This window comes from Podarcis vaucheri, assembly GCF_965113315.1.
Source record: "Podarcis vaucheri genome assembly, chromosome: 10".
NCBI classification, from domain to species: Eukaryota; Metazoa; Chordata; class Lepidosauria; order Squamata; family Lacertidae; genus Podarcis; species Podarcis vaucheri.
Window position 1 is genome coordinate 76,184,869 of NC_138748.1, and position 25,160 is coordinate 76,210,028.

General features: G+C 43.8%; 3 protein-coding genes across 6 annotated transcripts in view; all 3 read right to left on the bottom strand.

Moving 5' to 3' along the window:
• LOC309542344 (uncharacterized protein) overlaps window positions 1-25,160 on the bottom strand; it is a gene marked incomplete at its 3' end in the record, with an annotated part of 97,180 nt that overhangs the window by 64,573 nt on the left and 7,447 nt on the right. The window lies entirely within an intron of this gene.
• Window positions 1-25,160, bottom strand: part of LOC309541244 (uncharacterized protein) — a 182,839-nt gene that overhangs the window by 35,203 nt on the left and 122,476 nt on the right. The window lies entirely within an intron of this gene.
• LOC309541313 (uncharacterized protein) overlaps window positions 772-25,160 on the bottom strand; it is a 33,745-nt gene continuing 9,356 nt past the window's right edge. For both annotated transcript variants that reach the window (XM_082239050.1, XM_082239051.1), the window contains one exon: window positions 772-5,528. In XM_082239050.1, coding sequence (XP_082095176.1) covers window positions 3,671-5,344 — 1,674 coding nt within the window. In that variant the 5' untranslated portion in view covers window positions 5,345-5,528 and the 3' untranslated portion in view covers window positions 772-3,670. The remainder of the gene's footprint in view (window positions 5,529-25,160) is intronic.

Genomic DNA, 25,160 nt, shown 5'->3' on the forward strand with positions numbered 1-25,160 from the left:
TCACACCAGAAATCCAGATTCACCAACTCCCCCTCACTATCAAAAGGTACCTTACATCTAAAATTAGACTCACTAGTGTGAGACATTACCTTCATTATTTCATTACTATACTGAGGCAAGGAAGGAAGGGCTACCCCTATACTATTCATATAACCAGTTATCAATAATCAATATATTCAATATATATGCTTACACGAATCAAGGATTACAGTATTTTATAAATCCACTTGAATCAAAAAGGGAAGCTGTGCCTTAGCTAAAATGCAAACTGCTTGAAACAGCAAAGTTAGGAACCGACCTTTCCCCTAGAAACATCTGTGTACCCCGGACAAGACATGAATCAGAGATTCTGGTACAAATTCCCCATCAGGAACAGGCTAAATTAATCCACAGAACAGGAAGAGCAAAACCACAAAATGTCCAAGCTCCCTGTCCTGTCATAACTAGGGGAAAGGTTAGACTGAGCGTCACTGGGAGCATTGGAAAGCGGAACTTGAACCCTGTGCAGGACCAGTGCTATACCAGTAGCTAGGAGCGTGACAACTGCTTGCTGATTGGCTGATATTTTGCTGACCAAGTTATGAGTCCTTCATGATTGTCTTATGATCTATGATTTGCTGTGATTTGCTCAGGTATAAAGACCCCTGTATTTCTGTCAATCGGGGTCCCAGTTCTTTGGAAGAGATTCCAACTGGGTCCTTATTGCCTGGCAATAAACTTCACTTTCTTATTCTCCATTGCTGCGTCTGTCTGGTCCATATCCTTGCAACAATACAATTTTACATATAAACACCAGAACATGACATGCTTTTAATATGGATTTCCTGCTGAGTTGAGTTCATTGCTGTGAACAAAAGAGTGGACTCTGAAAGGAACACGTTCCTCACTCTATACATCTAAATGGGTTCTCCCCTCTGAGTCCTTAGATATTCCTTAAACACTCCATTATAACTAAAGCTTTCTGCAATCTTTCCCTTTAAACAGCTTCTCCTCTTTGAGGGTTGATGGGTTTGTAGGGTGTCAACTGTTAAAGTTCTCCCTGTCCATGAGTCTGTTGATGTAGGACTTCCACTAGGACTGAAACTCTGTCTACTTGACATTTATAGGGTTTCTCTCATATGGGAGTTTGTTAATGTAAACCAAGGGTTCCACTCGGACTGAAGCTCCTTCCAAACTCCATACATTTAAATGGTTTCTTCCCTGTGTGAGTCACATGATGTCTTCTAAGGCTTGCATTGAAACTGAAACTCTTTGTATTGATGGAAGAGATTCATAAAGACCAAGCGGGCTTTCTCCCGGGAAGACACTTGTCTGATAATTTGAGGAACATAAGTGATATTTTGGAAAAACTAGAAGTGAATATAAACACTAAAGCAGTTCTGATATTTGTGGATGCGGAGAAAGCTTTTGACAACATCTCTTGGAGTTTCATGAAGAAGAACCTACAGGGGATGGGGGTAGGCCAAGGTTTTGAAAATGGTATAGGTGCAATATACTCTGAACAAAAGGCTAAATTAATTGTAAATAATGTTGTGATGGAAGAATTTAAGATAGAAAAAGGGACACGACAGGGGCGCCCAATCTCCCCACTGCTTTTCATATCGGTCCTGGAGGTTCTGCTGAATATGATTAGAAGGGACCGGTTGGTTAAAGGTATACAGGTCGGAGCCAAACAGTACAAACTGAGAGCATTTGCAGATGACTCAGTATTGACGTTACAGGAGCCAGAATCTAGTACTAAAAGGGTTTTAGAATTAATTCAAGAATTTGGTCAAGTGGCAGGATTTAAACTGAACAAGCTAAAAACTAAGGTTTTAGGGAAAAATTGAACACCGATTGAGAGAGAGAGGTTTCAGAATGAGACAGGCCTGACTGTGGTTAAGAAAGTGAAATACTTGGGGATTAATATGACAGCCAAAAATGGGAACTTATTTAAAGATAATTATGAAACATGTTGGACAGAAGTGAAAAAAGATTTAGAAATTTGGTCAAATTTGAAGCTTTCACTGTTGCGTCGTATTGCTGTGATAAAAATGAATGTATTGCCTAGAATGTTGTTTTTGTTTCAGACATTGCAAATTGTGGACAAGATGGACTGTTTCAAGAAGTGGCAGAGAGATATCTCTAGATTTGTCTGGCAGGGCAAGAAGCCCAGAATAAAATTTAAGGTATTAACGGATGCAAATGAAAGAGGTGGATTTGCCCTGCCAGACTTTAAACTTTACTATGAATCAGCAGCTTTTTGCTGGTTGAAAGAATGGCTACTTCTTGAAAATACAGACATTTTGGATCTAGAAGGCTTTAACAACGTATTTGGATGGCATGCATATTTATGGTATGATAAGGTCAAAGCACATAAAGCATTCAAAAATCATATTGTCAGGAAAGCATTGTTTAATGTCTGGATAAGATACAAGGATTTATTGGAAAATAAAACCCCAAGGTGGTTGTCACCGATGGAAGCGAAAGCTCTGAAAAGGCTCGATATGGAGGCCAAATGGCCGAAATATTGGGAAATTTTGGAACAAGAAGGAGATAGACTGAAACTGCAGAGTTTTGAGAAATTAAAAAACAAAGTGCGAGACTGGCTTCATTATTATCAGATAATGGAGGCATATAATTTGGATAAGAAAATTGGCTTCCAGGTGGAAAAATCAAAATTAGAAACAGAACTGTTAGAACCCAAAACTAAGATTTTGTCAAAGATGTATAACTTGCTGTTGAAATGGAATACTCAGGATGAAACGGTGAAATCTGCTATGATTAAATGGGCACAAGATGTTGGACATCATATTATGTTTGCTGACTGGGAACAGTTATGGACCACGGGTATGACGTTTACGGCATGTAATGCCCTAAGAGAGAATATTATGAAAATGATATACAGGTGGTACATGACCCCAGTCAAGCATGCAAAATTTTATCATTTGCCCGATAATAAATGCTGGAAAGAAACTGAAGGTACATTCTTTCACCTTTGGTGGACGTGCCCAAGGATTAAGGCCTGCTGGGAAATGCTATATAATGAACTGAAAAAGGTATTTAAATATACCTTCTTGAAGAAACCAGAGGCCTTTCTTCTGGGCATTGTCGGCCAATTGGTGTCAAAGAAGGACAGAACTTTTTTTATGTACGCTACAACAGCAGCAAGAATACTCATTGCAAAGTATTGGAAGACACAAGAACTACCCACTTTGGAAGAATGGCAGATGAAGGTGATGGACTATATGGAACTGGCAGAAATGACTAGCAGAATCCGAGACCAGGGAGAAGAGTCGGTGGAAGAAGATTGGAAGAAATTTAAAGACTATCTACAGAAATATTGTAAAATTAATGAATGATAGAATGATGTTGGATAGCAATTAAGGGTTCCCAGCTGTAATGCTTTAAGAGAATATGAAAAAAGGGTTATAATTGGGTTAAAATCTAATGGTAAGGATTTGCTGAACCAATGAATTGAAGCGGAATACAAAAAAGGGAGGTATGAGGAGGTCCGGGAAATAAGCTAAAGGAAAATAAGTAATAGAAAATAGGTGTGTTTTTAACTGTTTTTATTTTGTATTTTTCTTTTTCTTTTTCATTTTTACTGTAATATTTCAAAAAATCTTAATAAATATTATATATATAAGAAAAGAAAAGAAACTGAAGTGCTTTCGCATTCCATGCATTCTTATGGTTTCTCCCCTGTGTGTGTCCGTTGATGCCTATTGCGGTGCCTACTCTGACTGAAGCTCTTTCCACATTCCATACATTTAAATGTTTTCTCCCCTGTGTGAATCCGTTGATGTGTTTTAAGGTTTCCATTTTCACTGAAGCTCTTTCCGCACTCAATGCATTTAAATGGTTTCTCCCCTGTGTGAGTCTGGTGATGTTTATTGAGGTGTCTACTCAGACTGAAGCTCTTTCCACACTCCATACATTGAAATGGTTTTTCGCCCGTGTGAGTCCGTTGATGTGAACTTAATTGTCCACTCCGACAGAAGCTCTTTCCACACTCCATACATTGAAATGGTTTTTCGCCCGTGTGAGTCCGTTGATGTGAACTTAATTGTCCACTCCGACAGAAGCTTTTTCCACACTCCATACATTGAAATGGTTTCTCCCCTGTGTGAGTCTGTTGATGCATATTGCAGTGCCCACTGTGAATGAAGCTCTTTCCACACTCCATACATTTATATGGTTTTTCACCAGTGTGACTTCGCTGGTGCAATTTAAGTTCTGCATTCTGCCTGAAGCTCTTCCCACACACCATGCATTTAAAAGGTTTTTCACCCGTGTGAATCCGTAGGTGTGAACTTAACTGTCCATTCCGACAGAAGCTTTTTCCACACTCCATACATTGAAATGGTTTCTCCCCTGTGTGAATCCGTTGATGTGATCTAAGGTCTCCACTATCACTGAAGCTCTTTCCGCACTCTATACATTTATATGGTTTCTCCCCTGTGTGAGACCGTTGATGTTTTCTAAGGTCTCCACTATCACTGAAGCTCTTTCCGCACTCTATACATTTATATGGTTTCTCCCCTGTGTGAGTCCGTTGGTGCATATTGCACTGCCCACTCTGAATGAAGCTCTTTCCACACTCCATACATTGAAATGGTTTCTCCCCTGTGTGAATCCGTTGATGTGATCTAAGGTCTCCACTATCACTGAAGCTCTTTCCGCACTCTATACATTTATATGGTTTCTCCCCTGTGTGAATCCGTTGATGTTTTCTAAGGACTCCACTATCACTAAAGCTCTTTCCGCACTCTATACATTTATAGGGTTTCTCTCCTGTGTGAGTCCATTGATGTTTTCTAAGTTTTACATTATTAATAAAGCTCTTTCCACACTCCAAACATTTATATGGTTTCTCCCCTGTGTGAATCCTCTGGTGCAATTTAAGATTACTATTCTGACTGAAGCTCTTTCCGCACTCCATACATTTAAATGGTTTCTCCCCTGTGTGAGTCCGTTGATGTCTTCTAAGGCTTCCACTATCACTAAAGCTCTTTCCACATTCCATACATTGAAATGGTTTCTCCCCTGTGTGAGTCCATTGATGTCTTCTAAGGCTTCCACTATCACTAAAGCTCTTTCCACACTCCGTACATTTATATGGTTTCTCCCCTGTGTGAATCCTCTGGTGCAATTTAAGATTACTATTCCGACTGAAGCTCTTTCCGCACTCCAGGCATTTAAATGGTGTCTCCCCTCTGTGAGTCCATTGATGTAAAGTTAATTTTCCCCTATGACTGAAGTTCTTCCCACATTCCCTGTATTGAAATTGTTTTTTGCCCATGTGAGTCTGTTGATGTTCTCTAAGTTTTCCACTATCAGTGAAACTTTTTCCACTCTCCATACCTTTAAATGGTTTCTCTCCTGTTTGATTTTATTGATGTGAGATATGTGTGCTCATTCAGTGAAGCATACTCCACATTTCACACATTTTAATGGCTATTCCTAATGAAACGAAAGGTTCCCCATCTCCCGGAATTCTGACTGTCTTCTGTATCACCTTCTTCAGAATGGGCGGAAAGGCAATCCTATTTTGGTTTCAAGGAAGAGAACAAAGGGAAAGAGAACACATCAAATGCCATTAGCAGCTTTTCTTATTTCAACATTTCCTATATTCCCCCGTCTCCTACCCATGTTCCCAGTTTTTAGGAAATGAAGATGCAATGATGTCAAATGATAGTAATGCATCACCACCTTTCATAATCCTCAATCATTGTTAATAGCGCAGCATGATCTTGGAATACAGCCTTTCCAAATCAATTGTTTCCTCACAAGGAAAGGCAGCTGCTCTCTGTCCATGAAGAGGCCCCCCTTTTCTCTGGTTCATCGTTCCTTTGGACATTTCCCATCCTCGGCATCATAATCCTCCATCACCTCTCTCTCCCTCTCTCTCTTTTTAATCAGTTTTTACTGATTTTCATTATTACACATACACATGGAATACATACACTCATTATACATTTATCCATCCACCTAAGCCTTAAGCTCTGCCGAGCTTCGGACTTCCCTCCATCTCTTCAGTAAGTATCATATAGTTATAACATCACGTATTCTATTTAATACTATTTTGTCTTATGCCATTAGAGTTTCTCCAACCCTGCCAGTGGCTTTAAAGTTTTACCATTTTCTCTTACATATACCAAATATTTACTCCAATTTTCAACAAACTTCTTTTCATCTTGGTCCCGTATTTTTCCTGACAATCTAGCCAATTCTGCGTAATTCATCATTTTGGTCTGCCATTCCATGATTGTAGGTAGAGTATCAGTTTTCCAGTTCTGGGCCAACATAGTTCTAGCTGCTGTCGTGGCGTACAAGAAAAGATTTTTATCCTTCTTTTTAATTTCCTTCCCTTTCAATCCCAATAAAAAGGCTTCAGGTTTTTTTAGAAAAGATTTTTTTGTACTTATATATATATTTATTTATTATAAATATTTTTTATTAATTTTCCAACATACATTTATACTATCCAATCTAAATTTATCACATATTTTCTCTTTTGGACTTCCTTCAGCCTCTCTAACAATCATCCATTATTCAATTTTCATCCTCTTATTTTTCTTCTACACAATATTCCTCAAACATTCACAGAGCTTTTTGAAATCCCACTAGCGTTGTTTGCTCATAACATATACATTTCAAATAATCTGAAAATTTCCCCCAATCTTGGATGAACTTTTGGTCTCGTAGATATCTGATCTTCCCCGTTAGTTTATCTAGTTCTGCATAGTCCATCAGTTTCATTCTCCATTCTTCTAACATCGGTAGTTGTTCCTGTTTCCATTTTTGGGCCAGTAGTATTCTCGCTGCAGTTACTGCGTATTGGAAAAGTTTACAGTCCTTTCTATTTATCTCATTTCCTACTATTCCTAAAAGAAAAGCCTCTGGTTTCTTAACAAATGTATATTTCAACATCTTTTTCAACTCATTATATATCGATTCCCAGAAACCCTTCACCTTCTTGCAATCCCACCACATATGGTAAAATGTTCCCTCTTTTTCTTTACATTTCCAACACTTATTACATGTTTTATACATTTTTGCCAATTTTACAAGTGTAATATACCATCTATAAATCATTTTCATAACATTTTCCTTTAACGCAGTTGTCAGGGGTTCAGAAGCAGAGACGCAGAGAAGGGTGGAAACAGAGAGCGAGGGGGAGGAAGCCGAAGGGAGAATGAGTGATGATGACGACCCGAGATCTCCAAGCCTAAGCAGTGAGTCAGAGGACTCCCAAAAGGGAGCCCCAGTGAGCAGAGCAAGGGGGGGATCCGGGGGGACACCCCAGGAGGAAGGGAACAGAGGAGATTCAGAGAGCAGCAGCTGGAAGTCGGGACCCACGCTCATAACTGAGGGCGGCAGCAGCTGGAAGTCGGGACCCACGCTCAAGACTGAGAGCAGCAGGGAGGAAGGTAGCCAGGCATCGGGTTCCGGAGGCTGTCAGCAGGAGGGAGGGCACGAGTCAGGGGTGGTCACGCCCTCCTCAGAGAGCGAGGCAACGGTTAAGAGGAAAGTAGAGAGTTGGGCGCGCGCGCCAAGTTCAAATGCAGCGGAAGCTGGAGCAGTAAGCAGCCCGGAGAGTGAGCCAGGTCCTAAAGCCCGCCGCAAGGAGGCAGAAGGATCAGGGGGGTCAGCGTCAGAGGAGAGTAGAAGGGAGGAGGCCCAGGGGGGCAGAAGGACCCAGAGACGTAGGGAGAGGCGAAGGAGGTGGAGCAAGGCTAGGGTATTAAGCTGGTGTGCAAGAGGCGGGGACTCAGACGGGTCTTCGCCGACCTAGAGCAGAAGGTGTAGAGCTGCACGCTGCAGTTCGGAAATGAAACCTGTAACTCAATAAAGACTCTTTTAAAGTGGACGCTGTGTGGCGTGGTCCTATGTGAGCTGGGACCTGGTAGCAGCTCTGACAGTAAGACCCGTCTCTTCAAAGCTTCAGAAACCTGAAACCTCGCAGCGGGAGCAGAAGCCGCTAGGGGAGGAAGAGGGGTGTCTGTAAGCGAGCTCACAAAGGTTAGCAAAATGACGGAAGAACAGAGGATCTCCGCGCTGCAAGAGGCAGTGACCCAGTTGTCCTCAGAGGTATTGGCTTCCAAGAAACGGGAGGAGGAGACTACAGCCGCCTACAGAGACCTACACGCCAGGTTTGAAATGCTTGTTAAGCAAGGGCAACCGGGACCCAGACCGGAGGGCGTGGGATTGGCACGGAGAGCAGGAGGGCTTGTGGCTCACTTCGATGGGACTTTGCAACAGTACCCTAATTTTAGAGCAGACGTAATGTGCGCACTGCAACTGCTGGCAAAAGACTTTAGAGATGAGGAAGAGAAGGTGGGGTTCATATTGTCCCATTTGCATGGGGATGCCAAAGCCTGGCTGCGCAATTTGTGGAGGGATAAAGATCCGGCGCTTCAGAATGCAGATGCCTTTATCAAAGCGATGGATGCGTGTTTTTTGTCTACTATTGATGTGGATCTTGCCAGACGGGAGATTCATGGACTAAAACAAGGGAGGGCGAGCGTCCGGCAGTATCACGCCCGATTTTTTGCGCTGGTCAGTGCTTTAGAATGGGATCGGGATTCGCCCCCTGTCAGAGACCTCTTCTGGGAGGGTCTAAGTTCAGCGGTTAAGGATGAAATTGCAAGGGGGGAGAGGCCCCGAAGCACGCAGGAGGTGGTCCAAAGGGCGCTGACTGTGGGGGTGAGGCTGGAAGAACGTCCATGGTGCAGAGATGAAGGACGTGGAGGGCGCGAAGCAGCGAGAAGTTTCTCTTTCGTTCCGAGGGAAGCAGCGCGTGCGCAATCCACACCTCCGCCAGGAGGGGGAGGGGAACCGATGGAGGTTGGAGGTGCAAGGGCTCAGTCAGCAGCCAGAGCCCTAGCACCGGCAGCAGTGAAAGCGAAGCCTCCTAGAGGGAACAGGAAGTGTTACATCTGCGAGGATCCAGGCCATTTGGCGAAGGAGTGTCCCCGGAGGCTCCACAAGCACACTGCAGCCTCAGCAATGGTGACTGCAGCAACGCAGCAAGGAGAACCACAGCAGGGAAACGACGATGTCTGGCTGGAGACGGAGGCACTGGGGCCCAGCCAGACGCATCTGTGAAGCAGTCCCCAGCAATCTTGCAACCCACGGATCCCCTCCCACCCGAACCAGTAGTGCAGCTCACAGCATCTCTCCAGCTACCCGACGGCGTCACTATCGAAGTGCCGCTTTCTGTGGATTCTGGAAGCAACGCAGACTTTATAGCGCAGAGCTTTGTGGAGCAGCACGCTATACAGCTATTGCCTGCCACTCTGCCCCTGCAAGTCGTCACAGTGGATGGCAGAGAGTTGCTAGGGGGGCAGGTGGTGAAGCAGACGCCACCGATGGTGATGCGCCTTGGCAACCACAGGGAAGTCATCAGTTTTAATGTCACCCAACTGTCGGACACGCCCATTGTGTTGGGCATGAGTTGGCTGGACAGGCACAGTCCGACACTGGCTTGGTACCAGAGACAACTGATCTTCGGCTCCTCTTATTGCGCAGAACACTGCATCCTGCCCCGACGGGAGGGAGAGGAGGAGGAATCACAACTGCAGTTGGGAACGTTGCAAGCGGTCCCCCACAAATACGCGAGCTTTTTGGAGGTCTTCTGCGAGAAGGAGGCGGACAAGCTACCCCCTCACCGGCCATATGACTGCAAGATTGACCTCCTACCGGGGGCGACGCTGCCGAAGGGGCGGCTATACTCCATGTCTGAAGATGAAATGCAGGAACTCAAACAGTTCATCGAGCATAATCTGGAGCGTGGCTTCATCAGAGAGTCCAAGGCAGTGGGGGGCAGTCCCGTTTTCTTCGTGAAAAAGAAAGACACGCCCCAAAAAAGACTAGTTGTGGACTACCGCCTTTTGAACCAGATGACCAAACCGTCTGATTACCCCATGCCCAGGATTGACGACCTCCTCGCGACGGTGCGCAAGGGACGCGTGTTCACCAAGTTGGACCTGCGAGGGGCGTACAATCTCATCCGCATGCGGGAGGGCGATGAGTGGAAGACGGCCATGTTCACACCGCTGGGCACCTACGAATACAGAGTTATGCCCTTTGGATTACAAAATGGCTCTCACTGTTTTCAAGCTTTTATGCATCACGTGTTGGAGGGACTCCTCTACAAGACATGCGTCTGCTTCCTGGATGACATCCTGATTTTCTCTGACTCGCAGCAAGCTCACGACCGAGACGTGAGGGAGGTGCTCAGCAGGTTGCAACAACATAGACTGTACGCCAAGCTGGAGAAGTGCCAGTTCGACACGACGGAGGTGGATTTCCTGGGATACAAGTTGTCGGACAAGGGGATTGCCATGGACAGCACCAAGGTTCGTGCGGTATTGGATTGGAAAAGCCCGCGCAACCGGAAGGAGGTCCAGCGGTTTGTCGGCTTCGCCAACTTCTATCGCAAGTTTATCAAGGGGTTCGCGATGCAGACGGCAGCAATTACGGACACGCTCAGCTCCAAAAAAAAGAAATTCATCTGGACGGAGCAGGCGGAACAGTCCTTTCAAGCGCTCAAGCATCTCTTCGCATCGGAGAAGCAACTGCTGCATATCGACCCCAGTAAACCGTTGAGGGTAGAGACAGACGCGTCAGACAGAGCCGTGGGAGCTGTCCTGCTGCAGCGAGACCCGCAGGGGGTGTGGCGGCCGGGAGCGTTCTACTCCAGAAAGCTCAGCAAGTCGGAGCAGAACTACACCATCTGGGACAGGGAGTTGCTGGCCATTCATGCAGCTTTCAAGGCGTGGAGGCACTTCCTAATCGGCGCCAAGCACACGGTGCAGGTCTGCACGGACCACAAGAATCTGGAGCACTGGCGCACGGCTCAGTTCCTGAACCAGAGGCAGATACGTTGGGCGGAGTTCTTTGCTGACTTCAATTTCCGAATAGAGTACGTCCCAGGCGACACCAACATCATGGCGGATGCACTGTCCCGAAAACCGCAATACCTAGAAGAGGTGACGCCAGCGGCGGCCATGCACATCTTCGCACCGACGGCGTGGGCGTGTGCCTCAGCTACAGTAGACCTGGATGCGGTGCGACGTGCATTGCGGGCCGACTCATTCGCGCAAGACAAGATGGCGGAACTGCTCAGAGGCACGGCTACCACGGACGAGTTCCAGGTGCGGGACGGCTTGCTCCTACGCAAAGGGGCTGTCTATGTACCAGGAGACGACCTTCGCGCCAAGGTACTGCAACAGTTGCACGACGCACCCACGGCCGGTCACTTTGGCACAGAGAAAACGATGGAATTAGTCGCGAGAGACTTCTGGTGGCCCAGGCTGAGAGGAGAGGTCGCGGACTACGTCGCGAGGTGCGACACCTGCCAGAGGGCCAAGCCGGTACACAGACCACCGGCGGGACTGTTAGAACCGCTGCAAACACCGTTTGAACCGTGGGAGAGGGTGGCCCTGGACTTTGTGACGGATTTACCCAGCTCGAGAGGCAAGACAGCTGTGCTAGTGGTGGTGGACTTGTTCACCAAGATGGCACATTTCATTCCGTGTGCGAAGGTGGCCACGGCGGAACAAACCGCCAAACTGTTCATAGATCACGTGTTCAAAGTGCATGGCCTGCCACGGTCTATCCTGTCCGACCGCGGACGCCAGTTCATCTCGTCTTTCTGGCAGAAGCTGATGGGTTTTCTAAATGTCAAGGTCAATCTGGCATCAGCAAGACACCCGCAGACCAACGGGCAAGCAGAGAGGGTCAATGCCATCATGCAGCAGTACCTGAGATGCTATGCCAATCAACAGCCTGCGACGTGGGTGGATTACCTGCCGCTAGCCGAGTTCGCTTACAACAACACGAAGCACGTGTCCACAGGAGTGACGCCGTTCTTTGCCAACAATGGGAGGAATCCCAGAACCTTCCCGGGACTGGAGAGAGTGGGGGAAGGAGAACCACAGACGGCGGACGCGTTCGCGTCAGAGCTGCAGGCGGTCCACGATCAACTCAGACGGCAGCTGGAGCTAGCTAAGCACGCCTACAAGGTGCAAGCTGACAAGCACAGGCGGGTTGGCGAAGTGATCCAGGTGGGAGACTGGGTCTGGTTGGCAGCCCACGCAGTGCCGACCAGGTCGCTTGCCAAGAAGAAGTTGGGGCACAAGCAGATCGGTCCGTACCAAGTCGAAGCGCAGATCAACCCGGTAGCCTTCCGACTGGCGCTGCCGGAGGGTTCCAGAATGCATCCGGTGTTCCACAGGTCGGTGCTCACTCCCTACAAGGCACCTCACAGGTTCCAGGAGCCAGGGACGGCGCCAAGTCCGCTCCGGGAACGGACGGAGACGCGGGAGGTGAAGCACCAGGACCACATCAACGAGGTCACGGAGATTTTGGACTCCAGATGGGGGGAAGAGGGAGTCGAATACCTCTTAGCCAGAGAGGGCACCCGGGCCAGCGCCAATAGCTGGGTACCAGACTACGCTTTGGAGGAACCCCTGCTCAAGGACGAGTTTCATGCCCTCTTCCCACACAAACCCATGCCAGCGAGCTTCTTCGACGACTGGTTGTTCACACCCACACTTTCTTCCAGCACGTTCCATGGATTCGACTCAGAAGGGGAACCCGCACGGAGCACCCGTTCCCCAGAAGGTTCACCGGCAGGTTCGGCATCAGGCAACTCGTATTGGTGGGACGATCGACCAGAGGAGCGATGGCGCAGGAAGTGGCTGGAGATGCCAGGTCGAGCGACCGACGCAGAGACTGACATGGACGTGTTCGGGGAGGACCTCGGGTTCGAGCACGGCGGTACAGAGATGGAAGAGCAACAAGTCAACGTCGACGACCGCGAGGGGGAAGACTCGGAGGTCTTCAGTTGGCGGCCACCCACGGGGAGCGACCTGTATCCAGCATTCCCTCCCATGATGATGGAGCGCCCAGCACCCACACCTGACAGCGGGGAGGGGGGAAGGGGGGGCTTCGAGGGGGGGATGGATGTCAGGGGTTCAGAAGCAGAGACGCAGAGAAGGGTGGAAACAGAGAGCGAGGGGGAGGAAGCCGAAGGGAGAATGAGTGATGATGACGACCCGAGATCTCCAAGCCTAAGCAGTGAGTCAGAGGACTCCCAAAAGGGAGCCCCAGTGAGCAGAGCAAGGGGGGGATCCGGGGGGACACCCCAGGAGGAAGGGAACAGAGGAGATTCAGAGAGCAGCAGCTGGAAGTCGGGACCCACGCTCATAACTGAGGGCGGCAGCAGCTGGAAGTCGGGACCCACGCTCAAGACTGAGAGCAGCAGGGAGGAAGGTAGCCAGGCATCGGGTTCCGGAGGCTGTCAGCAGGAGGGAGGGCACGAGTCAGGGGTGGTCACGCCCTCCTCAGAGAGCGAGGCAACGGTTAAGAGGAAAGTAGAGAGTTGGGCGCGCGCGCCAAGTTCAAATGCAGCGGAAGCTGGAGCAGTAAGCAGCCCGGAGAGTGAGCCAGGTCCTAAAGCCCGCCGCAAGGAGGCAGAAGGATCAGGGGGGTCAGCGTCAGAGGAGAGTAGAAGGGAGGAGGCCCAGGGGGGCAGAAGGACCCAGAGACGTAGGGAGAGGCGAAGGAGGTGGAGCAAGGCTAGGGTATTAAGCTGGTGTGCAAGAGGCGGGGACTCAGACGGGTCTTCGCCGACCTAGAGCAGAAGGTGTAGAGCTGCACGCTGCAGTTCGGAAATGAAACCTGTAACTCAATAAAGACTCTTTTAAAGTGGACGCTGTGTGGCGTGGTCCTATGTGAGCTGGGACCTGGTAGCAGCTCTGACAGCAGTGCATGCCATAAATTTTATATTTTCATTCCATAATTTTATCCAGTCATTGAACTGTATATTACAACCCAAATCTCTGGCCCAGTGTATCATAACTGATTTAACTTCCTCGTCTTTTGTATACCATTCCAGCAACATTTTATACATTTTAGATAAAATTTTGTACTCATTATTTATTATTTCCATTTGAAAATTTGATTCTTTTTCATCAAAACCTCTTTCTTTAAAATCCTTTTTAAACATTTCATTAACCTGATAATAATGCAGCCAATCATATACATGCTCCTTCACATCTTCATAAGGTTTCATTTTCCATTTTCCTGCTTCTTTTACTATCAATTCTTTATATGTAATCCAGTTCCCTCTTAAATTGACTTTCTTAAGACTCAACTTCTAACGGAGATAGCTAGTGGGGAATTCTTGGTTCTAATAAACTTTTATACCTCTCCCATATTTAAATGTCAAATATCTTTAATACAGTCAGTGACTTTGGTAGTTTTCCCTCTTTACTCATTCCTGATGCTCTCAGTCTATCCATTTCCATTGACACTACTCCATTCATATCTCCCATTATTATAATCTTTTGGTCCATATAATCAAACAGTTTTTCTTCCAAATCTTTATAAAAATCAGTCTTGTTTCCATTTGGTGCATAGATCCCGACTGTTATTATTTTTTCACCTTGCCACTTGATCTGGAATGCAATTATTCTTCCTTCTTCATCTTTGAAAATTTGCTGAGCTTCAATTTTATTTCTTATATACAATACCACCCCTCTCTTTTTGTTTTTGTCTGATGATATAAATTCATTTCCTAGTCTTTTGTTGATCAAAACTCTTCTATGTCTTCTCGCCACATGTGTCTCTTGTAAACATATTATATCCAAATTTTCCTTTTTTAGATGGGTGGTACATGTTCCCCGATAAATCAGGGCATTACATTTATGTCCCAGATACCTCGATATCTGTCTACCTTATCGGTTGCGTCGCAAAGATTTGCTTTTGTTAGAGCCAGATTTAATATGTTCCTCTCAAATGTGCTGAGCAATAGATTTTCTAACGGTAAAACCTCTGTTTTATGTGCATGTGACAACAAATCAATAGAATCCCTTTATCATATCATGTATAATTGTCCTTTATATATTGTTCCCCGATCAAGGATTCTGAGTTCAGTCATTTTGGAAACTGTTGCTAAACCACCTGAATTACATCTAGCCTATCTACTCCAGGACATTGACGCTTATAGAACATTACAGGTTGCCAGATTCCTGAATTCAGTTCTTTCATATAAAAGACTTCATTGAATGCTGCATGTAATGGGAATTGGGGTTGCTTGTGTGTAAAATATTTATTGCAATTTTCTTTAAAAAACAAACAAACCACCAAACATATAAAATACCATCACCACAGAAAGATCAGAATAAGATTAAGAAAAGTAAACAAAGAGTAGATGAAAAATAGATATAAAATACAGTTGTTAAACAATCGTATTTTCATGATCTTAAGACTTCCTCGCATCTCCCTTCTCTGCGTTCTCAGTTCGATAGTTATAGACAGCAATTTATTACCTTGTTTCAATTCTTAACTTTTCTCAAATATTATGTCCCAAGTTTTAAATATCTTTATCAACTTAATTTCATATAACATAAAGCCAGATTGCTGCTGCCCTGTTACTTTCAAGCGTGCATTCTCCTAACATTCATACAGTTTGTAGTGTTTTTGTAAATAGTCCTTGAATTTTTTCCAGTCCTCTTCCACCGTCTCTTCTCCCAGGTCTCGGATTCTGCCGGTCATTTCAGCAAGTTCCATACAGTCTATCAGTTGCGTCTGCCATTCTTCCAGTGTGGGTAAATCTTGGGTCTTCCAATGTTTCGCAATAAGTATTCTTGCTGCTGTAGTTGCATACATAAAAAAGGTTCTATCTTTCTTTAACACCCCTTGGCCGACAATGCCCAAAAGGAAGGCCTCTGGCTTCTTAAGGAAGGTATACCTAAATACCTTTTTTAACTCATTATAGATCATTTCCCAGAAGGCCTTCACCCTCGGACAAGTCCACCAGAGATGAAAGAATGTTCCTTCAGTCTCTTTACATTTCCAACATTTGTTATCATGCAAATGATATATTTTTGCAAGCTTGACTGGGGTCATGTACCACCTGTATATCATTTTCATAATATTTTCTTTCAAGGCATTACATGCCGTAAACTTCACACCGGTGGTCCATAACCTTTCCCAGTCAACAAACATTATGTTGTGCCCAATGTCCTGCGCCCATTTTATCATGGCTGATTTGACTGTTTCATCCTGCGTATTCCATTTCAACAGCAAGTTATACATTTTTGAAAGTACCTTGGTCTTAGGTTCTAACAATTCTGTTTCTAGTTTTGATTTTTCCACCTGGAAACCTGTTTTCATATCTGACCTGAAGACCTCTCTAATCTGAGCATAGTGTAACCAGTTTTGCACTTTATCCTTTAATTTCTCAAAACTCTGCAGTTTCCAAGTATCTCCTTCTTTTTCTAGTATTTCCCAATATTTCGGCCAGTTGGCCTCCATATTGAGTCTTTTCTGGGCCTTGGCTTCCATTGGTGACAGCCACCTTGGGGTCTTATTTTCTAATAAGTCTTTATATTTTGCCCAAACATTAAACACTGCCTTCCTGACAATATGGTTCTTGAAAGACTTATAAATTTTTACCTTGTCATACCACAAATATGCATGCCATCCGAAAGCATTGTTAAACCCTTCCAGATCCAGGACATCAGTGTTCTCAAGAAGAATCCAATCTCTCAACCAGCAGAGAGCTGCAGATTCATAATACAACCTCAAATCTGGCAGGGCAAACCCCCCTCTCTCCTTAGCATCCGTTAGTATTTTAAATTTTATTCGGGGCTTTTTGCCCTGCCAGACAAACTTTGAAATATCTCTCTGCCACTTTGTAAAACATTCCACTCTGTCCACAATCTGTAGGGTCTGAAACAAAAACAACATTTTTGGCAGTACATTCATCTTAATCGCAGCAATTCGGCCCAACAAGGAAAGTTTAAGTCTTGACCAACTTTCTAAGTCCTTTTTAATTTCTGTCCAACACTTCTCATAGTTGTCCTTAAATAGGTTCAAATTTTTAGCAGTCATGTTCACCCCTAGGTATTTCACCTTTTTACCCACTTTTAGGTCTGTCTCTTTCTGAAACCTTTCTGATTCCACAGTTGTCAAATTTTTTTCCAGAACCTTAGTCTTTTGCTTGTTTAGTTTAAAACCCGCCACCCGACCAAACTCATATATCAGTTCTAAAACCCTTTTTGTACTAGATTCTGGCTCCTGCAATGTCAAAACCAAATCATCTGCAAAAGCTTTAAGTTTATACTGTTTGGCTCCGACCTGAATCCCTTCAACCAACCGGTCCCCTCTAATCATGTTCAGGAGCACCTCCAGGACCGAAATAAATAACAAAGGGGAAATAGGACAACCTTGTCGTGTTCCTTTCTCAATCTTGAACTCTTCTGTCACCACATTGTTAACTATTAATTTAGCTTTTTGTTCTGAGTAAATTGCCTCTATGCCATTTTCAAACCCCCGTCCCACTCCCATCCCTCCCAATTTTTTTTCATGAACTTCCAAGAGATGTCGTCAAAGGCCTTCTCCGCATCTATAAAAATCAACACAGCTTTAGTGTTAATGTTCGTTTGTAAAAGTTCCAAAATGTCAATAATATTTCTACTATTGTCAGACAAATGTCTGCCTGGAAGAAAGCCTGCCTGGTCTTTATGAATTACTTCATTTAAAACTTTTTAAAGTCTATTTGCCAAAATGTCAGCAAAAATTTTGTAATCCACATTCAGGAGGGAGATGGGACGGTAGTTCTTAAGTTGTGTCTTTTCAGTTTCTGATTTAGGTATCAATGTGATGAATGCCTCTTTCCACGATTCCGGTGCCTTCTTCCCTTCCATAATCTCATTGCAAACCTCCATTAGTGGTTGTGTCAGATAGTCTTTCAATATCTTATAGTACTTGGAGGTGAGCCCATCTGGTCCTGGAGATTTGCCCAGTTGCATATTTTGAATGGCACCTTCAATCTCTTGTTGTGTTATTTTATGATTCAGGATTGTTCTATTTTCTTGAGACAATTTTGGTAGGCCATTGCTTTTCAAAAATTGGTCCATCTCAATCTCATTTTGCGGCCCTTGAGTATAAAGTTGTTTAAAGTATCTCTGGAAACACTTTCTAATCTCCACGGGATTCTGGATATTTTCCCCTTCAATCTCTAAATTAGTAACCGTATTTAATTTTTGTCTCTTTTTCAGTTGCCATGCTAGCAACTTTCCACATTTATTTGCCGATTCAAATGATCTTTGTTTCATTAACTTGATTTTCCACTCCACTTCCTGATTTATCAGTTTAGAGTATTGTACTTGGTAAAGTTTAGTTTCTCTCAGAATCTCTTGTGACTTCGGTTTCGATCTTAACTTCTTCTCACATTCCTTGATTTTCTCCAAGATCTTGTCCTTTTTCTCATTCTGTGCTCTTTTCTTTATTGAGTTCTGTTGTATCAGAAACCCTCTTATTACAGCTTTGCTTGCGTCCCAGATTACTCTTTTTTCCACCGTAGTGTTCAAGTTTATCTCAAAGTAGTCCTTCAAAACTTTTTGGGCCTTTTTGATAATCTCCTGATCTCTGAACAGGTTGTCATTCATCTTCCATCTAAAGGAGCTGGTTGTAGTTAGTCTCATATCCATCTTTACTGCGTTATGGTCGGAGCAGGTCTTTGGGCAGATTTCCACTTTTCTAGTCTTAGGTGCCAGGCCTCTAGTTATCCAAATTTGGTCGATTCTTGTCCATGTCAGTTGGGCTTCAGAAAAGAATGTTCCTTCTCTTCCTAGGGGGTTTTTTGTCCTCCAGATATCAATCAAGTCCATATTGTCAGTCAGTTCAAAAAAAGTTTTAGGTAGTCTGCCATCTTTTGTAACATTGTGGCTTTGTGACTTATCCATGTTTGTAGACACCACCCCATTCATATCTCCCATCATAATTATGTTACTATAGTCCAGATAGTCCAGCATTGTCTCGTGCAGCTTCTTGTAAAATTCCGATTTTCCTTCGTTCGGTGCATAAATTCCCAGTATTAAAAACTTTTCACCCTGAGTTTGTATTTCAATTGCCAAAATTCTTCCTTGCTCATCTTTAAAGAGAAATTTTGGTGAAAAACTCTCCTTTGCATAGATCACCACTCCTCTCTTTTTTACTCGGTCCGATGAAATAAATTATTGGCCTAATCTTTTATTAATCCACACTTTTCTGTGGAGTCTAATCACATGTGTTTCCTGCAAGCAAATAATGTCCAATTGTTCTTTCTTTAATATGTGAAATATCCTTCTCCTTTTTTCCGGGGAATTTCCCCCATTAATGTTCCAGCTGAGAAGTTGCAGAGACATCCTGGACAGATCTGTTATTCGGTGGGTGGTGGTGTTTCTTTCTCCTGGTCAGTTGATCCCAAAGGTTTAGGTGCAGGTTGCGGCGGTGGCCAGGATTCAGGCCCTGTAATCCCTTTCTGAAGGTCTTCTTCATGGTCGTTCAAAAACTTATCTTTATCCTCTGGTGTTTTAATTTTCACCTTCTTCCCTCTGAATGTAAAAGATAATCCTTGAGGGAATTCCCACCTGAAGGAATTTTATTGCCTCTGAGCAGCTTTGTCAATTCTGTATAGGAGGCTCTGAGATCCAAAAGTTGTTTAGGGATATCTTTATAAATTTCAGCTCTCGTGCCCTGAATTACAAGAGATTTTTCGTAGTGTAGGCCTAGTATCTTATCCCTTTCCTCCTTGGATCTCAGAGTGATTAAGCAGTCTCTGGGTCTATCCTTTTTCACTATTCTTCCAAGTCTGAAGGCAGTCACAATTTTAAAGTCCTTGTTTTCCTCCAAATTCCAGAACTTAGAAAATTCTTTTGTCAAATAGTCCGTCAGGTTACCCTGTTCAAGTTCTGAAATTGATCTCAGCCTCAGATTGTTTTCCCTGGAGCGTAGTTCAACCATAGACAGGTAGGCCTGATGTTCACCAACCTGTTTATGCAATGGTCTAACTTCCTCCTTCACTGCCTCCACTTTCTGGCAATTTGCAGTTCTCAGAAGTAGCCTCAAAGAGTTTCCCAATTGATTGTGCATGTAAGGTAACTTGTTCAGTTAGTTTGTTTAGGCTGGCAGTGTTTTGGTCAGTCTTAGCAGCTTGTACATCCGCTTTCTTGTCCAATATTTCCAGTTTCTGCAAGATTTTATCTAGTACTGAGTCATCTCCTCCAGCTGCCATGCCTTCTAGTGAAGTCACCTCAATTTCTGCTTCTTGTGTTCCCAAAACAGTGGGAACCAATGATCTACGCAGCTGGGAAGTCAATGTTGATTGAGTCAGTTGTTTAGCTTTAGCTTTGGCCGCTCTTGTTTTTCCAGTGCCACTCATTCTACTCCCGTCTACGTCCCAAGGTCAGATTCTGTATAGTCCCATGGGAAACCGCAAGCCCAGAGAATAAACAAAAGGTTAAAGGAAGAAAGAGGAAAAATACCAGTCCCAGACAATTGTAAATCCAAAATTCCACTAGGGGCAGTAAAAACAGGTCTTGAGGGAAACAAAGGAAATTTTTCCCCAAAAGTTTAAATCCAAAACTTAAAGATTTTCCTCAATATCCAACAATGTCCCACCAGCCAAAAAATTTACAAAAAGACCTTCAACTCTTCTTTAGAATCAGCAGAGTAAATCCTTGCTTAAACAATGTTTCAAAGAAAGTGCAGAGAAAAGTATTTCAAAGTAACTAGTCCAGAAGCACTCAGATGTAGCAGTTCACTATAACAGTAACAAAGTCCAGCAACTGACAGCCCCAGCAATTCGGCAGTCCAGTACCTGGGTTTCTTTTATAAAATTTTGTAAATCCACAGGGAGAGGAAAGCAGAACCTGCATCCAGAAAAGAAGAAGATTTGAGTCCCTTAGTTCCTATAGCGGCAGTTCAGATCGTGCACGAAGTTATAGCTTTGAACTATTTTCAAAGGCATCAGATCAAAGACGTTGCTTTAAAGTTTAGCGGAAGAGGGAGACGGACTTCCTGGTTGCATCTCCCGCTTTATCCGAATTTTTAAGGTTGATTTAGATTGTTTTAAGTCCCATTTACTCACGGGTTGCTGTTTCCGAATCCAATAATCCAGGGGAAAAGGTCAGCACTCACCGACAGCAGCTATGCGGCTTTGCCCTCACAGAAAGAGCGATCGACTCACAGCACCGCGCACCCTTCCACGTTCCGAGACCCCTTACGGGGTCCCTTCTTCGTTTCTGGGGGCGCTTTTGGTGCCCGCCGAGTCCCACGGCCACAGGCTCACTCTGCCTGTGGTTTTCCGACGTGGGTCTCCGCTTCGCCGTAGCTGACGACCCGTTTCCGCGGAGCTTCCCCTTCAGCAGCTGAAGGGAACCGCCATTGCCGTTCGCGCCACCTCCGGAAGTCTGGGGTTGCTTGTATGTAAGCCACCAATTGCTCCAAGCTGCTTGGGTGGTTAAACCTTTCCCTGGCTGAACAGCCCTTATGCACAGCTGCCTCAGTCGCTGGCAGAATCCGTCAGTGGGCGTTTTCTAAACTTCTTCCAACATAAGAATTCTTTGACTCCTAGTCTCCGCCTAGATTTTCTGTGCGGAAGCCTTCTGCGCAGAGTGGGCATGCCAAGCGGAGGTCCTGCACTCTCCCTGCTGATCTCACTGGAAGAGTCACTGAGCCTTCCCTCCGAAGTACTCTCAGCCTCCCCTTTCTTCCTGGTATCATCTTGATCCCCTTCCCCCGCGGAAACGCTCTCTCTCTCCTTGCTAGTTCCCTCCCCTGCATCATTGGGGCTACTTCTCTCTCCGCTAGTCTCAGATGTCAGTTCCCTGACACTGCATGGCTATTAAAAATCTCGTAAACTCTATCCACCATCTTTATATTCAAGGCCACAATATGGTACATCTAGGAAGGAGATTATGCGTTGAAATATTTTAGCTGATATTTTAGAATGTAAAATGCTATTTTATTTATTGACTGGTTTTACCTTGTGGGCTTATAGCCGAATACAGTATTATCTATCTATCCTTTTTAAAATATTGTTCAATTTTATTCCGTTTTTTCCTATCGTTCATCCCATTAATATTCCAATTCCATAATTTTAACGCCATCTTGGTATCCTAATTATTTAAATTTTATTTAAAATTTTATATTCTTCTTCTTCTTCTTCTTCTTCTTCTTCTTCTTCTTCTTCTTCTTCTTCTTCTTCTGTGTTTCTTCCATCTTCTTCTTCTCCCTCTCCAAATCCTCTTTCCCCCTTAGCTCCTGCTGCTGCTGCTGCACCTCTTATTTCTTCATCTTCTGGTCTTAATTCCTTGTATCTTCTCAGAAACTTGCTTGCTTCCTCTGGGCTTGTGTGTTTGTGTTTCTTACTTTTATAGAAAAAAGAGATCCCCTCTGGAAATTCCCACTTGAAATCTATTTTGTTCTTCTTTAACATTTAATAATAATAATAATAATAATAATAATAAATTTTATTTGTACCCCGCCCTCCCCAGCCGGAGCCAGGCTCAGGGTGGCTAACATCATAAAACTAACACAGTATACAAAGAACATAAGATCCATCCAACAATAAGCATGGCATTGTTTAAGTATCTTCAAGGCATCTCGGCTACCTTATATACCATAAAGAGCTTTAACATTGCAACACTGTAGGATTTTTACTTCCATAGTAATACAAAGCTGATCTTTCTAGAATTGATATCATTGTGAAATGTACTGTACATATTTGCTAAGAATATTATCCTTTCAGTCGCAGTTTCATACTGAAAATGGGGTGGCAAGGGGACATTGCAATATTTATGAGCCATAGTTCAACCATGTATTCTTTTGTATTTGAAGTGTCTTTGAAGAATGCCATAAGGTTCTGCCTCCCAGAATATACTATGAAGACTGCCTCCTTGAAGCCTGTCAGTCTTCCAATGAGTCTGTGCCTTGCTACAATTTGGAGATATATGCTTCCCTCTGCATAGCTAAAGGGGTTTGTACTGACTGGAGGAACATGACGCTAGGAAAATGCCGTAAGTGGAAGACAACGTATTTTCGCTTATCCTAAAGTGAGCAGCAATTTATCGTAGAGCAATAATAGCTGAGTGAACCAATCAATCAACCATTCAAAACGGTGTCAGCAGATGAATAGTAATCAATGCAAACTGAACAATAGCATGTTCTAACTTCAGTTGCATGTTTGTTTCCCTCAGTCTTTGTCTTTTTTTCACAAGAATTAAGATTTCAGCTTCTGCACTTCATAGTGGATTGAATCCAGAAGGGAAGGGAAGTTGACTTTTGCTAATTGCTCCATCTCCCTGAAGCCCATTGCAACCTCTGAAACTGCTCCAGAGGGTTGGAGGATCCTCCAGATCAACATGGGAGGTGGCACTGCAAGAGGATGGGGGAATTGGCAAATGTTGCCTCCCTCTCTTTCCACCAACAGGTTCTCTCCACTGGATCAGAATCCATCTGTGGATGTCTGTATTGAATCCATGTTCTCAGCTATGGATATTTCCATTTGTAGGTCAGGGTTGAGCATGCACTGGGGCTTACAACAGTCCTCTGGGTATGGGTGTGCCTTGCCTTTGCAAAAGCCACTCCTTCATTCAATCTGATGCCAACCATAGATGCTTTATGTGATTTTTTAAAAAAGCTAATGGGAAAAACATAATATGACAACATGTAATACATAGTTCTGCCTCATGTTGGAGTCATTCTGCTTCTTAATGACACATTTTATTCTCTTATATACAGCATACCACTGCCCCAAAGACAAGGTGTACAATGCATGTGGCCCCATTCACCCTGTCACCTGTGATGATGGGTATGTATTAACTAAATAATTAGCTCTCTGAATGCTAATGGCTACACTTTTGTATCTTTGAATAAGAGACAATATGAAATATGTATATGACTTACTAGAAAATGGTGAATGTATAAAGGTCATATCAAGATCTTTAGATGAAGATCTTTAATTAGTTAGTATCGTCCCAAGTATGGCAGCAGCGGATAGTTGATGTGTTAATTTTTTAGGGGAATGTTGCATTAATTAATAGGATTTGTTTTTAAAAATGCATTCTTATCTATTTATATGGTCATTAATTCCATGTCAATTCCTCTCCAAATAATTATGATTGCCAGCTTCAGGTTTAACTGCATTCTGGTTAAACTGCATTCTTTGCTGGTAGATACTTGGTACATTTGCACCAATGGTTTATATGGCTCTCTCTGTTTCAACAGTCTGATTGGTATATCTTTAAAAATAATTATATAATTCCCATCGATATTCAATCTTTTCTCTCTGTTCTTCTGCAAGATCATATTTCTCATTTCTCTGTCCTTGAATATAATTAGACAGTCTCCCGGAGATTTCCTTGTCTTAGTTGTTCTTGCCTTCATTCTAAATGCATTTTGCACTGTCATAGCTACCTCCGCTGGTTGAAGTTCTAACCATTGTGCTATTTCTGCAATCAGTGTCTCTTTAATATTTTTACCCTGTACCTCTGGTACAGCTCTCAACCTCAAATTAGTCTCCCGCTGCCTCAATTCATTCATAGCAATCATACCCAAGACTTCTTCTTGTGTTTTATTAATCTCCGACATTTCTACCTTTATTTTCTCCTCTTCTCTCCTCACTTCCTTCATTTCCTGTTTTGTCCTCTTCATCCCCTCCTCCAACGTTTGTGTTCACTTAGTCACATCTTTCAACTGTCCCTTTAATTCATTTACTGTTTCATCATTTTTTTTGTCCATTTTTCCAATCCTTTTGTCCATTTGTTCTAATTTGGCCTCTAAATTTTTTTCACTCTGCTTTATATCATTTTTAATTTCTCCAAACATTTTCAATATTTCTCCCTTAAAATCTGACTCTTGTTTTGAGCTTCTCCTATCTGCCGGTGTCCCCCCTTCGCTTGTTTTTTTCTGCTAGTGCGACATATCTTTTAGTCTCTTCACACTCCTACCAAAGTTAATTAATGCACCAAAATTAGCACAACCAGTATATAAGGCCCAATACAATATTTAGCAAAACCCAACAACATATAAAAACTAACACCGAACTCCTCTGATCAATATATCAACCCAGGTATTTACTACATCACAAAATAAATGGCCATAATAAAAATAAAATATAACCCAATGGAGATACTCTTATTATCTTAAAAAAATCCCAAAGGAGAGAATATAATTGTAGTAACGCTCCACTCGCCCTCACTGCCCCTCCATCACCTGACTTTGCTCTCCGGCTAGGCCAGGTTTCTTGAGCAGGTTGGCGAGGGAGTTACTTTTCACAAACACAGGCCGAAATTACACCGGTAGGGCTGCCACCACTCCATGTCGTCAGGGGA